Genomic DNA, 17,220 nt, shown 5'->3' with positions numbered 1-17,220 from the left:
GATCATACCCGTTCATTTCCGCTAGTATTTCACGGGAAAGTGCACGAAAACTAATGGGAAGTGCCTTAAAGTTTAGCTGTGGAATTCGCGTTACTATCACTGTCGTCTGAAGAGTGGTCCTCCTATCCTAGTGTCCTGATGGATCAAATCTACAGGTTGATGCATGCACTGGACTGTTCCGCTCCTCGCAGAGATCACCAGCAGTGCGTATCCTTGGCCGTTGGGGAGTCAGGACGAGTCGGTCGACTGACCAACTCAGGTGGGGTTCTTGAAACTTGCTTGAAAATTATTAGTGTTTGAGTACGTGACAGCTGGGCACCAAAAAGCTGCTACAGATGAGTGATTTCTTAATAAAAGGAAATATTCACAAGGTTGCCGCAAATTAGCGAATATACACTGATTTGCAAACTAATTTGGTTTTGCGAGAGACTCACCTGGAACCCAGCTGAATCTCTCGTCCGTGATGTTTCCAGGCAACTGAATGTGCTGCACCAGGTCCCCTCATGTTTCAGTCGCTACGATATTCGAGATATCGTGATACATGTATATCTTTGTGATGCGCTACTCATAAGGTTGCTGAAACTCCTCGAAAGCCCACGATCGTTTTTGCCGTTCCACTTTGAGCTCATATGATAGGCGCAGCCGCCGAGTTTCCGTCAGCCTAATGTTCTACTGGAAACCAAATTGAACGAAATCAGCGAATATACACTGATTTGCAAACTAATTTGGTTTTGCGAGAGACTCACCTGGAACCCAGCTGAATCTCTCGTCCGTGATGTTTCCAGGCAACTGAATGTGCTGCACCAGGTCCCCTCATGTTTCAGTCGCTACGATATTCGAGATATCGTGATACATGTATATCTTTGTGATGCGCTACTCATAAGGTTGCTGAAACTCCTCGAAAGCCCACGATCGTTTTTGCCGTTCCACTTTGAGCTCATATGATAGGCGCAGCCGCCGAGTTTCCGTCAGCCTAATGTTCTACTGGAAACCAAATTGAACGAAATCAGCGAATATACACTGATTTGCAAACTAATTTGGTTTTTCGAGAGACTAACCTGGGACCCAGCTGACTCAGTTTTGATGTTTTCAGGCCGAACATTCTTCGAGAGCCCACAACTGGTTTAGGCCTTCCTAAGGCCTTTCAGATAGGCACAGTCTACGGGTTTTCGTTAGCCTCATGTTCCCACTTAAATCCAAGTCCTAAGAGAGGTAGAGACTGTTCCTGGGATGTCAAAGAGTTTTCAGCAACCTTGTGAGTAGTATCTTTCACGAAACTATGCTGCGATATCTCGGATATCCTACAAACGGAAACGCAAGACGGCCTTTGTGCAGCACATTGGGTCAAAGGACACCACAAATGAGATATCCAGTTGGGTTCCCTATGAAAACCCAGTTGATACACGAATGGGTGTATTTGTCGAAATCAGTCCAGTTTGGGTTCAATTAGAACATAAGGTCGACGGAAACTTGAGGATTTCACCTACCTTATGAGCCTAGAATTTCCGTCAGCAAGTTGTTATTCCCACAATATATAAGTCCTCAGATGGCTTCTAATATTGTCATCCCTTGGATTTCTGTTCTCGCGTTGTTATGTGCCCATTCCATTGAAGCTGAAAACTCTGGATACGAATGCTTTGTGTTAGGCCTAAAATCAATGTACATCCATTTTCAGGTTTAGATTCTGACCTTCTTGTATCCAAAGCAAGCATGTCACAAGTACATTTTCATAAAGGAAACTACTCACGCGAGAGACTCAACTGAATCTGAGTAGTTTCCTTCATGAAAATATACTGCGATATCTCGAATATCGTGCCAACTGAAACACGAGGCGGCCTGTGTGCAACACATTCAGTTGTAGAATATCATAAACGAGAGATTCAGTTGAGTGGCTAGTGAAAACCAAATTGATTTACATGTCACAAGTACTTTACTGGTGCACATTGGACCCACCGTGCATGGAGCTTATGAGAAATTTGTAAAGGGTCGCTCACTAGCCTCTTAAATGACAGTAATATGAGCAAATGTGATAATTTTCAGTAGATATTTCCTCCTGTCAGTGAAGTCAGCTGAAAAACCGAAAAGCGCTGTACAGTTTTCCCATCAGTGTTGAGGGTTAACAGCAGTGCATATCTCACGAAACTCTACGTTTCGGACTCGCAAGCTTCCCGCCGGTGGTTGGACGCCTAACTGTTTGGCCACGAGGGTCTGATCAGCAATATGAGTAGCACTCATTTAGGTATAGGAAGTGTGTCATCAGCTGGACGCTTTGAATGAAGGCTTACTCATACTGTTGGTTGTGCTTGGAGCGCCTGCTAAGGCGAAGGGCCGCATTTCAAACTACAATATCATCGAGTGGAAACTACGCTGTTGAACTCTGATGGGTGGAAAACAGTTGCTTCCGCTTTGGCACAGATCAACAAGAAAAAATGACGTTTGGACAGAAGGAGACGTGGACAATAATTCGAATTGGACTTCAAGGGCAGTTGAAGCCTTCTTTCGCAGTGTGGACATTCCGAAATAGACACTAAAAGCCTAGTCTGTAGCAACACTTCGTTAGCATATACAGTCGAGGGTCACTGCAATGCTAATAGGCAAAGCACTACCCTAAGAACACAGGTTATGATGTCTGGCCGAAAACAATGATAAGTAATAATCATTAAGCTGTACCTAGCTGCCATGCCACCGGGAGCCCGCTCAACGGCTGGGCTGCCCAAGCCCATACAGGAGAATTCAGAATGCAAGTGTTGGGCTCGAACCCTGGACCTTACGGTCAGTAGGTTCAAACTCTAACTACTGAGCCGTCTCGCTCTCGAAACAACAAAATCAGGGTGGTGGGTGAGCGTGCAAATCGAAGTCAAAAAGCTGCTTTCAGAAATACACTTCGTTGTAAACAAATTTGGTTTTTTCCTTATCTAGATCTCTCGTTTGTGATGTTTTCAGGCAACAGGCCGCTTCATGTTTCAGCTGCTAGGATATTCAAGATATCGTGACAGTTTACGACCGATTTCGCCCTTCTTAAGACTAATCAGGTGGGCGCAGTCCCCGAGTTTCCGTCAAACCTGAACCAAAATTGTGTCTACCTGATGGCCTCCAAGCAGAGCAAAAGCAGTCGTGGGCTGTCGAATAGTTTTCAGCAACCTTATGAGTAGTGTAGTACATCTACATTGCCCTCAAAACTTTGAGGATTGATATGTTTACGCCAACTCTGATTCCAGACAGTACAAGGGCTGATTGTCAAACATATACAAACATTACAAATGCAACAAACTCACAGGTAGATCATCCGTCCAACCAAGCGCCTTTTGCTCTTCTTCCACAGGCATTATTTCACGTGGTGACATGCCAACTGAAATGGTTTAGAAAACGGTATTCAGAGAAACTATTTGTATTCGGAGGTGGAATTAACACATATCGGAAATCAGTTACTAATTCGCTTCCGGCCTTATCGTTTTTTACCACCCTGTACCATTTCGTGATGGAACGATATCTTGATAAGTTTTAGACAGCTCACCCGGGGAGAACACATGTTGCGTAACCTGAGTTTCAGGCATTTTCGTATGGGTTTATGGTCTGACAATATGGCTCGGAGCTGGAATCGAGTAGAAATCAATGATGCAATCACAAAATCATGGACAGGATTCACAGTCAAATTTGTTTAGCAGAGAACAAAGAGAATATAAAGGGATTAGAAAGAATACATTTCATACAGAATTACCTGCTTTATAAATTCAGTGTGGATGAGCTTCTAAGTCACAGGCCGAGGAGGATGATACATAATTGGGCTTATTGGCTGGAAAATGTAAGCCGTTTGTTCGTTCAGCTGTAGCATCCTTTCGGTGCCCAACTGCCATGGCACCCGAAGCTTACCCAGGCCTAGGTAGGGGAGGTCAAGACGCAGAGATCGGGCTCAAACCACAGACCTTCCGGTTATTCAATTCGCGCTCTAACCACTTGGACCATCTCTACCTCATGTAAGCCGTTTAATACGTTATAAAGATGGCTTAATTGATTAGAGCGCGAATCTATTGACCGGAACGTCCGTGGTTCGATCTCGACCTCTGCCTCTCGACTTCTCCTGCCTAGGCTTGGGCAACCTGGCAGTATCCCAGCCCTCGTCCAACCTTCGGGTGGAATGGCAGTTAGGCACCGGAAGGGTGTTACAGCTGAACCATTTTTCACATTACACCGGAAACAAAACATAAATACATCGCAATGAAACAGATGAGGCAAAACTTCGAGAAATACACTCATTTGCCAATCAATTTAGTTTTCACGGGATACTCAACCGAATCTCACGTTTATGAAATTCTACAACTGAATGTGCTGCACAGTTGAGTCTTTCGTGAAAAACCAAATTGACTTGCAAATGAGTGTATTTCTAGAAAACAAATCAAGTTGGGTTCAAGTAGAACATAAGTTTGACGGAAACTCGGGGACTGTGCCTACCTGATGAGCCCAAAGTAGAAGGGCGAAACCGGTCAAGGGCTGTCGAAGAGTTTCCAAAAAATGGGTTCCTAAATGACCCTTCAGAAGCAACTGCTTGTCAGTAATGAGTGACAGGTGTGAAGATTGTGCTCTCTGTAGGGGGCAGCAAGTCTGTTTTTTTCACATTCGACAAAACAATTCACTTGTGTCCTTCTGTAGTCTCATCAACAAATCTGATAGGCAAACTCAATTGCTGGACAGTATTGGGAGCACCCTTACTCGGACATCATTACTCACTGTAGGACGCGTATTGTGTAGGACTTTACTATCCTCACCATTTCAACTCTGCAAAATCCTGGGGGAATGTAACATGAGTTTCGAACAAATCAGTCCATTTATAGCCGGACATTCTCGCAACACCCTTCTAAAGGGCATGTCGCAGTAACTGTGTGATGATCCTCATAGGCCTGAGTAGAACCATAATTTCTCTTTTTATTCTCGGATAACTATGCAATAGGTGAATAGTCGAATGGCTCCGAGGATAACTCACGTGCGCTTAATGAGGGCTTATCGAATTGTGGATAGCCCAGTGTGCACCACTGGTTTAAGGCCTCTCTCAGAAAGCGTTCGGTCGATTCATCCAACAGATTCATTAAGGCACCTGCCGCTGTGTTTTTGTCCGGATCATTTTGCGCTCCGGCCGCATCGGACGTTTGGATGGTCGTCGTGACCACTGTGGGAGTCGAGCAGGAAACAGGTTGCTTGCACATGGCGAGCTGTAAACAGATTGTGCAGTGAACAGATTCTTATTTGGTAGAGCTAGAATATGAGTGCAATAGTTTTTCGACATTCTGGCCGGGTTTATGAGAAAATATGTGCCAGTTTTGGTGTGTGTTTTTAATTAACTCCACTAGATTAAAAATATTTTGACATTTTGAAGATGACGCATTTTTTTCACGCTGCACAACGAATTCAAACAAATATGACTTAAGGGGAGTGGTGGTTACACGCTGAAGAGACCTAAATACGCAATTGCCAACTGCGATTACAAAGCCCTGTTCGTGAGACACACTCTGTTAGAAGGGGTTTTATCAAATATTTGTACGAACGCCCACTCCGGCGCTCAATTATTTGAAATCTAGGGAATGAGAAAACTGTACATCACACTATCAGGAGGCCTTAGGGGCCGTAAACTCATTGACTTAGACATATATTTAAATGCTCACCTTGGGGATGATTATGGCTATATCCACGCAAAAAACGAACGTGTTCGGACCTTTAAGGAATTAAGAGGTAATAATACTACTAATAGTAGTGGGGCAAGATGGCTGAAGTGGCTAGAGTGCGAATTAACTGATGACCAGAAGGTCCGTGGTTCGAACCCGACCTCTGTCTCCGGACTTCCCCTGTCCAGGCTTGGGCAACCTGGCAGTATCTTAGACTTTGTGCTTCCTCTTTCTGGTGGCATGACAGCTAGGCACCGAAAAGGCGCTACAGCTAAACGATCTATGGATCAAAATCCCACCCGAAGCAATACGAAATATTAGAATCTGCCAGAACTATGGTTGAAATCGTCCAAAACCACTTGAAATTTTTGAATACCAAGATTCCAATTCACGGCACAGTTATCGGATAGGGAGATGCAAACAGATGAAATAGAAGCTAATTGCATTCAACTTCATCATACTACTTGAAGGAATAAAATCGCTCTTGCGCGGTCTTTTGTATCACCTTCAGCCGTAACACCCTTTTCTGGTGACTAGGTGCCACGCAACTAGAAGGAAGCACAAGGACTGAATTAGCGCCAGCTTTCCAAAGTTTGGGCAGATGCAGAGGCTACCATTCATCCGCAAACCTTTTGGTCGGAAGCTAAAGAAATGCGTATTGTCGCTTTGCAGACGCACTCACTCTATAGCAGCATAATCTTTCAAAATCCACGCACTTGTACATCATTTCGAGAGTCCTTGAATTCGAACCTCTCCTCATATCATGTAAGCTACAAAGTGACCTGATACTCGCTCACAGAATGTTTACTGGCAATTGGGGTTTAGACTCCGCTTTCCGAAATGCTCGGAAACACACAGCAGGGAACACTATCAAAACCAATAAGAAAATCAGATACAGCTGCGAAGAGTAACTGTGAGAACTGTGACAAACGGGCGGGAATCTATCACCCATAATCATCCAACGGTTTGCTAATAGCAAACGGGAACAGTCCTCACACTTCCCCCTCCACTAAGGGCGGAAAATTTGGGGTTAGGAACAATGTCGGCATATTGAGTGAAGCAAGAACCAAAAACAAATACGAAATTATGGGAGCATGGCAATGAAGCAATAAAGCTGAACACCGACCTCAACCCTGACGTCAACTGTCTCCGAGGACAAAAGTAATCCAGAAGCAACAAGCTCTGAGACTTACAAAGAAGTAAACAGGCCAGTAGATGAGAAATCGAGGGAGAACTTATTGGATACAACCACAAGGAGAACATGTACCAGTAAGATGAAGAACCAAACTGGTCAACTAGCGAGACTTGTGAGGAGAGAGAGGGTTTGCAAATCAACCATTCAGGTACAATAAGACACCGCAAGTTATGAACGGGCTAAACAGGCTACGGGACCGAAGCTACCAGAGAAGGGAGTGGTCAAACAACCAAGCAGACAACAGGAAAGCGAAACACAGTGCAACACGAATCGCAGTGGAATCAGTCAGAACGAGAAAAGGACCGTGTATAATGGACCAATCAGAGGTAAAAGAGACCGAACTAACGCAATGCAGATCGCGAAAGGACCAATCAGATCTCGAGTAGGATGCCAAAATAGCTAGAATGGAGGAAATTCCCGACCAAATGAAGTCTGATGAGGTCCAGTTCAGCAGCCACCTGATCAGCAGCCGAGTCGCTTTTTTGTAGAAAGTATGCAATTCAATATGGTACTTTGTAAACCCAAAGTGTGCTGAATAAGGAGGGGGCTTAATCAAACACTCTGAGGACTTTTTGTGGTGATATTGTATGAAATCCTCAAGTTCCGGGACATTAGAACAAGTCTATTTTCTCCATGGAAACTAGTGGTGACAGTCGTGATTCAGCTGTTAGCATCCCGCTGAATTTTGCCGCAACTGCTTCCGTCCGTTGGCCCAAATATTTCACTTAAATCTGTCGACGCTCATTCAGTTGCGAAGGCAGATTCATAATCGCTGTTGCACCGACATTATACGCGCCTCTGTTCATTCGACAACATCAGCCAGTAAGCATGTCACCTTACCCACCTACTCCAGCCATATGCACTTGTGAAACGGTGATTATACTGACGGGGAAGCATGCGAGTAGTATGTGTTGTTCGTGGAATTTTGCTTTGCGTCTCTTTAAAAGGGGAGATCTGTTGTGGAATTTGTCGAGCTGCTTTGTAACCTTTGCTTGGATTTGAGCAATGAATGATTAAAGTCAATGAATATCCAGGAAAGTTCTAGGAGATGCGCTCAGGAGAAGATGGATGTCCATTTTTTGTAAATAAGATGCAAATGAGAGTTTTGCTTCCCTGTCTAATAGTCTGTAACCGGTCAGTTGACATTTTCCAATAAATAACTCCGCAGCGAAGGCCTCCTTCCTTTCACTAGTAGGAAACTCGTGGCCAAACAGGTATTGTACAACGAAGAAGCGTGGGTCGGTCGCTTGCGCCCAGAGGACTCTATCGATCCGATTATTCACAGTGGCATGGGAAGATATGCACCCCGAACATGAATTAGCCTGAATTAAGATACTGATAGGAATAGCGGTAAGCGTTTTCGGGTTAATAGAATTCATGTTCACATCACTCTCTTTTGAAATACCGTCTTCCTATCCTAGCACAATTGTTCTAGTGAGTCCATACCAGGAGTGTACAACCTTGGCCGGTCTGAAATCAGTCTGAAATTGCGAGCGCGTTACTACCACTCCTTTTCTGAGTAGCTCTAATACGAGCAGAACTCGAGTTCCCTCTCTCGTTTGTTGCGGACCCAGCAGGATAATTGGACTAGAACGGTGGGCACAACGTCTACAAATCCAACAACCACTTACAACTAGAAAACTGTTCGGCAGGTTTCAAGCATCTGCTGGAAATCCTGACACAAAGTCCAGTCAAGCGAACAGTTAGTGGATCGTTTTCGGGGTCATCGAGCTTCCCAATCGTATCGCTCAAGAGTGAGTACGTCCGCCTATTTAGACGTGAAAACCCAGCGTGTGTTTCGGAATAGTGATAAGACGCTCACCTCGCATGTCAGGTGACCGGACTCTGCCACAGCCAGTGAGTGATATTCAGTGCCGATGAACTCTAATAAGACCGAAATACGTGTCCAGTGCTTCCTTCCCGCTTTATTGTGGATTCAGAACTGTCCAAACGACCGCAATGTGAACATGAATGATGTGACGGTTTGTACCGTCGGACAACGATGCTTCAATATTGGTTCGAACACTTACGCTTCTAACATTAGCACGAACGGATACGGCTAAACAAGAATGCACGAATGAACCGGTTCATTTGACCGGCCGGTTTATTCGACGAGACTGATACATACAAAGCAATTTCACATCTTGTTCAATGACCTGATTTCCCACACGCATGAAACATGTATCCGTTATGTGAGGCGGAGTAAAATCCAATACATGCCATAAGTAAGGGTGATCGAGGCGGCTGGGGATTCACTCTGGAACATTGGCAGGACTTTTTTTCAAGTTCGCCCTAAAATGTTCAAGATACTCCTTCACAGAACACAGAGTAGACAACTCGAATCCAAATTGTAGTGCTGTCCATTAGCAGGAGATTGAATAGTTGATCTCCTTGGTTCTGTCCACGTATTTATCATCGTTGATAGCTTAGCTAATTTGGCTGTGAGGCTGGTGAGCATTCTTCAGTTTTGTATGAGAGCCGATGGATCCTGTATAACTGATTCTTCGTCGCTCGGGAACACAAACACTGAGCATCCAGCAAATCTGAATAGAGCTTTGAAGTTTGCATTCCCAGGTAGGTTAATGTAAACTTAAACAGGATAGTGTCCCTTTGTAGTGTACTACTCATAAAGCTCTTTTTGTCTTTCAATCACACAATCTTTTTACTGCGGAAATGCTCAGTGGTTAGAGCGCGAATTTACTGACCGGAAGGTCCGTGGTTCGAATCCAACCTCTGTCTCCTGACTTCCCCTGTCTAGGTTTGTCAGCCTCGCAGTATCACATGCCTCATGCTTTCTTCGGGTGGCATGGCAGCTAGGCACCCAAACAGTGTTACAGCTGAACGTTTTTTTACGGTGGTCATCAGGCAAGAGACTGTTCAACTGGACTTTGTGATCCTAGCAGGACACGAATTCACGTTTCATCACCATAGCGACAACATCAGTGTTCAACCTTGACCTCGCACGGATACTAGTCATGGGTGACTGACAACTAAGTGAGTCAGAACGAGTCAAGAGAAGTTTGCCGAGAAGTCCGTAAATGATACTCTATCGAGTCGTAATTCCCGGTTGCTCAGGCCTAAGAAAGGGGTTCGGTTCGGACGCCTCACCTTGAGAATTCGGCTCAGAGACCGACTAGCAAGAGAGTGGAACGATATAGAGTTTCGTTTGAGGACTCTTTAAATCAAACACCGAACGTTGGGCATTTGGAGCTTGCAGTTTCTGTTGCTGAACTTTGCTAACCCGTCCCTTCTCGGGGAAGGCAGGGTCATGGATCCTGCCAGGCCCTTGGGGGTCATCCTACTGCCTTCGCATTTCTATCATATAGGGTGGTATGACTTTGCCTCTAGATCCTCTCGTAATACGGGCGGTCCCGTTCTTTATCATAGGGGCTCGCCGTTCGTGAGCGATCTGGTATCCCTTGTTCTTCCTGACAAGGTTGCACCCTGTGGAACAAAGTTCCGACCACTGCACGGCAACCAGGATAAGGTGACAAGCTTGGCTTCACACAACCAGTGAAACTTTCATCTGAGAGGTCGTCACTCGTGGAGACAGTCACAATGTGACCTCGTTTTGTTGGCTCCGTGATTGGTGCCAACTGATCACTGTTAAACAGCCACCCGCGGTTTTATACTACATCTTTTTACACCACAAAACTAAGTACCTTGGACCACTGTAAAACAAGATTATGAAATGTACTACTCATAACGTTGCTGAAAATCTGTCGACAGCCCACGACCGGTTTCGCCCTTTGTTGGTGCTCATCAGATAGGCGCATTCCCCGGGTTTCCGTCAACCTTGTGTCGAGGGCTGTCGACGGATTTTCAGCATCCTTATGAGTAGTACATTACATGTACCGCGCTATCTCGAATATCGTAGCTACTGATATATGAAGCGGCCTGGTGCTGCACATTCAGTTGCCTGGAAACATTATAAACGAGAGACTTCGCTGGGTTCCAGGTGAGTCTCTCGAAAAACCAAATTAGCTTGCAAATCAGTGTATATTCGCCAAGTCTATGAAACGTTTTCGTTCCTTTGTGGAGAGACACATCTATACGTTAATATTTTGTTGTCTTATTCGGCCGATAGTCCCGTGTGCTTACCTGAGGACTACAGCATACTGTTAGGACCCAAATCCTGCGTATTTTATCAGGAAGTGGTATCAAGTATTCCCTCAGCCTCACCAGTCTCCAACAATTATGCTGTCTCTGTTCTCCAATGCATTATGAATGCATTCATAGATAAGTGAAACGGTGGGTACTACTGATGAGAACCGCGAGTAGTATGTTTTCCCCTCCGTGCGTCCACTGTGTATCTATTGGAAATTGATTTTTTTTTAATTCAAGGTTAATTCAAGGTTTAATGGTCTAAAAAGCGAGTAACTTTACAAGGACCATAGGGTGAACGTATATACACAAAGGGACGCAAAAATATGCGTAATGTTTACTGAGTATCACATGGAGTTAAATAGTTCCAGATTCGGTTTGGACATAAGATGTGCATCTAAATTGTTCTTGAAAATGGTTAAACTCGGCGAATGTACAACATTGGGAGGTAGAGAGTTCCAAATGAAACATACGCGGACCGCAAAAAAGTTCCGTCGACAGTTCACCCTCGAGTGAGGTACCGCGAGCGAAAAGTCATGCCTCCTGCCCGTTCGTGTTCGACGTCGGACAAAAAGGTCTTCCAGCGGATGATTAGGTGTCTTCAGTATATTATATGTTAGAATTAGGTCTCCCCTGATGCGCCGATAGTAGAAGTCAAATAGGTTGAGACTGGCAATCCTGTCTTCGTATGGTTTATTTTGCAATCCAATTACCAGCTTCGTGGCTCGATGATATATTCGCTGTAGAAGAATTATGTCTTTTTGAAGCCATGGTGACCAAGCTTGTATAGCGTATTCCATGGTTGGTCGGATGTAGGTATTGATTACTCGGGGCAGTGCCAGTCGAGTGAAACGACCAAAAATCCGTTTTAGGAGCGACAGGACTTGTGAGGTCCTCTTGTAGACGGCTGTGCATTGCAAGGAGTTTTTTAAACAGCTGCTGACCCACACGCCAAGATCTTTTTCTTCACTAGTCCAAGAAAGTGGTTGTGGACCCAACGTATAGTTATATGCAAAGGGCTTCCCTACACGGAGCATTTTACATTTTTGGAGGTTAAACGGTAGTCTGTTTTTCAGTGACCAATCATAAAGTGTATCGAGATCTTTTTGTAATCGGTGACAGTCTTCAATGGTGCGTATGCTTGACCATATCTTGATATCGTCTGCGAATAAAGTGATTTTACTGCTCACGAGCTCAGGTATATCGTTTACGTATAATAAAAATAAAGTAGGCCCAAGAACAGAGCCTTGGGGTACTCCACTTGTAGCTGCAATTGGCTTGGACAGAGCGCCGTCAACACATACACGCGCGTCTCGGTCAGCCAAATAGATTTCAAGCCAAGCCAGCAGCTTTCCCGTAATACCATAATGCTCGAGTTTTTGCAACAATATGTTATGGTTCACGCGATCAAATGCCTTGGAGATGTCTAGATAGCATGCGTGAACGGGATTTCCATTGTCCACAGCTTGCGTCCAGTCGTCTAAGGTAATGAGGAGATTGGACAGACAGGATCTGTTTTTTCTGAAACCATGCTGGGCAGCCGAAAGCAATCCGTTTTCCTCTAAGTGTTTAATGATTTTGTTTGCCACCAGTCGCTCAAGTACTTTGGAGATCACCGGCAACAGAGTCACCGGCCGGTAATTTGACACGACCGAACGATTACCTCCTTTATATATGGGAGTGATAACGCCCCTCTTCCAGTCGGTGGGAACCGCACCGTTATTTAGGGACAAATTGAATAACTCAGCGAGAGGTGTGCATAGGGAATGAGCACACTGCTTGAGGATAAATGGTGTTATCTGATCGGCACCGGGAGATTTTCTGTGATTTAGTTCAAGTAACGTTCGGAGTACACACTCTGGAGTCACAATTACTTCATGTAGGGAGGTGGGCGGTGAGGGAGACATAAACGATCTATTATGGACTTTGTGGAATTGCCTTGTAACATTCGTTTACATTTGAGTGATAGTCAACGAATATCCCGGAAAGTTCAGGAAGACGCGCTCGAGCAGAAGACGGATACTCAGTTTTTATAAACAAGATGCATATGAGAGTTTTGCCTCCATTTCCAAAAGTCTGTAGCTGTTCATTTGGTGTTTTTCAATGAATGATTTGGCAACGAAGATCTCCCTCTCATTTGTATCAGGTATTCCTGTAAACCTTACCATTCTCAAGACAGTATCTCTGACAATTTTCTGTTGTCTCTCTCCTCTCTCCAATGCATTATGGATGTATTCACAGAGTAAGTGAAAAACAGGGAAGAGAAGACAATGACTGACGAATAGGGGACTGTGTAGCATATAATTCCTCTATTCTTACCTGTTGTCCAATCAGTCCATATCCCTGGTACAGTGGTAGGTTGGCGAAGCGTGACTGGAAGTGCTTTGCTGCACTCTGATTCAGACTGTGTTTGAAGGGCGAACCCTGTGAGGGTTGGACAATCACCTGTTGGTTGCACCCGGTGGCCGTAATGGACGGCAACAGAAAGCCAGCTTCCGAAAACAGACGTTCAGATTCCTGGGTGAGGGACGAACAAGCGATTCATCCATCAGTTGTCAGTTATAAAAGATACTTGTCGATTCAACACACTCACTTGTATGGCCCATAAATTAAGTCCTCTGGCAATTCCGTTTAGTTAGGCCCGTCCATTTTCTATTCTGATTCTGACATACACACTCTCTATACATCCTCCTTTTCCAAATGTAAAGAATATGCTTATTTTTCTATATGAATAACACAATTTCGTACAGCTCTCATCTTTCAGACCAACCAGTCCGTGTGAGTTCCCTTCGAAGAGAAATCGAGTGGAAATCATTCGTTGAAATCCAGTGAGGTAGGCCGCCCATGGCTCTTGGGGACAGTCAGTCGTCTAGGACATCTAGGAGGAACTTGAGTACTTCGATATTCAGTCACACTGGTAGTTGTGAGTGAGCATTCTTACTTCTGAGAGATCTGTGAGGCTAACCACGCATCAAGGGTAGGTCAGTTTCAGTTTCTAACATTGAGGGTGATGTCATGACAAGTTAGTCCGGGCGGGTGCCACTGACTGTGTGACTGGGCCATGCTGCCAGTGTCATTAACAATTCATTAGTCAAGTCCGGAGGTTCGAACCTAGGGAGGTGATAGCTGTCGATCGGTCTGTTGGTTAGTCTTTTCAGAATTCGTTGCCGGGTTGTAGACTATCTACCTCTTTGTCACTCCCACTCAGTACAGGGCCTAGTGAATGGAGACTGGTGAGGAAGATGGCCCAATGGTTTGAGGAATACATGTCCTAACCTATGAAGTGGGAATAACTCATCTGCCATGAGACTTTCCAAAACCTTCTGTGTGCTTCGGCATTGCAAATACAGTGTTTCCCCTAGATCCGGCTGACGCTTCAGAGACGCTGACGGCTTGTCTAATGCCTGTGTACCTAAAAATCAAGACTGTGAAATAGTTCACACTTCTCTAAACTGCTTCGGGAATCTTGATAACGCCAATATAAGAAGTTCGTTCAAAATTTAAGAAATTCATTGAATAGTTCTGAGGAATACAAAGACGTTCGGTTGTTGAAGCGCGTGAGAAGTAGAAGAGTAGAGGAGTAGAAGAGCAATAACCGACTCACCTTCATGGCTATCAAGGCGAGTTGTTCAGTGTCTTCAATGTCACTGCAAAAGAAGGATCACAAAGGGATGACATTAGATTTCTTAGTATAAATTAGGGGTGAGAATTTCCGTCGAAACACAAACCCTGTTTTATGAGCGTACAAAAAGACAAATGGATTGAGAGTGGTGCGAAATTCATGTGTGTCTTGCACTGTGTGCTCTACATCTCACTTTGGGGAGAGTGGTGCGAAATTCATGTGTGTCTTGTGTGTTCTCTACATCTCATCTTGGAACCGAGTGGTCGTGCCATGTGTTTGAGTTGCTTCCATATGGTCAGGTAGGCCGGACCCAGTGGCAAATTATCCAACCTTTTCAGATCATGGCGGAACATACTACTCGGTGAATTGCTGAAAGACACCGTGAACAGGAGGCGTAGCTGGATTATCGTGTCAGAACAGATTCAATGCGCAGATGAGTATACGTCTCAAACTATCAGACCTAGGTTCGCGCGAAGATGTCACGAGGTTTTGCTGAAGTATATGCACGGTAACAAAGTTGACCTGATGGTCCTCAGCTAATACGTGATAGTCGACAGCTGAGTCAGGTTCCCCTTCGTTCAGTTCCCTCCTGTTTCATGGAGTGATCCCGCAGTGTGACGTATATTTGCTGATTCATACATTAAACTGTCTGCTCATTTGTCCAATCTAAACACACTTACTATCAGTACATTCAGTCGTGGTAGACAAAGTCGTTTATTGGGATTAAACGGTTCTTTCAAACGAACCAATTGGTGTGCTGTCCATTGGTAAAAGGTTGCTATAGTGATGAAGGAGGGGACGTAACAGAAGCGTTCACATGTGAGAAACCGGTATATAATCTGTGAGTTTTCGCTCGGCAAATCAGTGTGCGAGTCATCGAGATCCGACCGGATTGGTTTGTGAGGAACCTTGGTTTTAAAGTAGTCATGTTTCCAAAATAATTTACAATCGTTCTCGTGGGTGTCTTGTTCTATGGTGATGTAAATTCAGCTGCCAACTTGACGTTAGTAGACTTGGTAAAGGCTTAAACCATCTGCTCCTTTAGTGGTGAAAAAGTCGGACAGCTCTTTTGTCGCCAGTCCACACGAACAACCCGCGCAAGGTGGAGAGCCACCCAGCACGGAGCCATCAGTAAGCTCCAAATGAACTGTTACAAACTATTAGACTATAAAGCAAACACATCTCATATGCACCTTATTTAAAAAAAACGGAGCATCTTCACACGTTTCATTCAACTTTCGTGGATATTCATTGACTATCCCGCAGTTCTAAGGCTGCAAAGCATTTCTGCAGCCTTCATAATAAACCCCGTAGGAGTGCACCTTCTATCAGAAGCAAGTCGGAGTTACGAGAGAAGCGCATGCTACTCGCGTGACTCATCAGTAGTATCCTAAAAACTTTCAGCTCTTTGAATTCACTTTGGAGATGACCCTTCAAAATTGGAACCTTCAGATGGCATACTTAATTCAGTGAATGGGAAAGAGTTTGGTGATATCCAGTCCATATCGTGGTGAAAGACACCGAGCATAAACTTTAAAGCACAGTGTGAAGCATAGTCATCCTTAGCGGATTTCAAGGATAATCGTCTTTTCGAATGAATTCATTTGATATCGGTTCAGTCTAACACAATAAGCTATTACCACGTGTCTGTAACCCCGAACGAATTCTTCCGATCACGTTTGCTAATTTGCGTCACTTGTGACATCAAAAAGGCATCTCACTAGATCTTAAGGTTCATATATGGATGCGAGACATGGCCACTGCGGACAGATGATGTGAGGCGTCTTCAGGTTTTTGGCCAACGACGCCTCAGCATGTCAGCGTGAGCTGATCAGAAAACGGGTATTTGGCTGTGCGGCAGGTACTTCAATCGGGGAAAACATCCAGCACTACCGACTACGATGGTTCGGTCATGTGTTACGCGTGCCGAATCACCGTCTACCGAGACGAGTGTTGTTCTCCGTGCCTCCTTCAGAATGGTGCAAACCAAGAGGTGGACAGTGTGTGAAAGAGATCACGAAGAGTTTGCGTGATGTTGGTGTTGTACGCCTTCCAGGGTGAGGTCACTCTAACCCCGTCTGTGCTGGACTGTAGACGTTGCAAGAAATGACGGCTAATCGATGTCAGTGGCGTTCATGCCGTCAGTTTCTTTCCAGATTGTCTGATTGAGCGGTTGGTGGCATAGGCACCTCAGAATGCTTGACACATGTCAGCACTAGGTCCCGTCTCTCACCCACTCTTCTTCTCTTCTTTTCACCTTAGGGCTTTAAATATAAAATATGTATACTTATATAACTAGACGGACCCCATGGTTATACGTCAGCGAAGCATCAGTGCCAACACTGATGTTGCTGTCTTTGATGATGATGATGAATTTACAGGCACCTGTGTTGCATCAGAGAGTATTGAAATAAATTAGTTGAAAACTGAATGTGAAGCCCTCAATGTCAGCAAATTGTGGACGATTATATTTTACCAGATCGCGGCAAAATCGGATGAGCCCACCAGGAATACCCAGAAAAAATTCAAACATTTCGCTTCAGGTTTTCCTTTCTGCATTTTTGTTAACTTTCGTTGCCATTTCTCATTTGTTTCAAATGTAATGAGCTACCACTGTCTGAACGTCCATCTTGCTTTGGAACCGC

General features: G+C 44.7%; 1 protein-coding gene across 1 annotated transcript in view; it reads right to left on the bottom strand.

The window, feature by feature from the left end:
- The window catches only part of T265_14989 (hypothetical protein), a gene marked incomplete at both ends in the record, with an annotated part of 100,894 nt that overhangs the window by 63,641 nt on the left and 20,033 nt on the right, over positions 1-17,220 (bottom strand). Inside the window, 4 exons of the mRNA XM_009176098.1 lie at positions 3,276-3,349; positions 4,979-5,204; positions 13,273-13,470; positions 14,558-14,600. Coding sequence (XP_009174362.1) covers positions 3,276-3,349; positions 4,979-5,204; positions 13,273-13,470; positions 14,558-14,600 — 541 coding nt within the window. The remainder of the gene's footprint in view (positions 1-3,275; positions 3,350-4,978; positions 5,205-13,272; positions 13,471-14,557; positions 14,601-17,220) is intronic.

Source organism: Opisthorchis viverrini (genome assembly GCF_000715545.1).
Source record: "Opisthorchis viverrini unplaced genomic scaffold opera_v5_317, whole genome shotgun sequence".
In the NCBI taxonomy this organism is placed as follows: domain Eukaryota; kingdom Metazoa; phylum Platyhelminthes; class Trematoda; order Opisthorchiida; family Opisthorchiidae; genus Opisthorchis; species Opisthorchis viverrini.
This window is presented reverse-complemented; position numbering and strand designations above follow the sequence as displayed.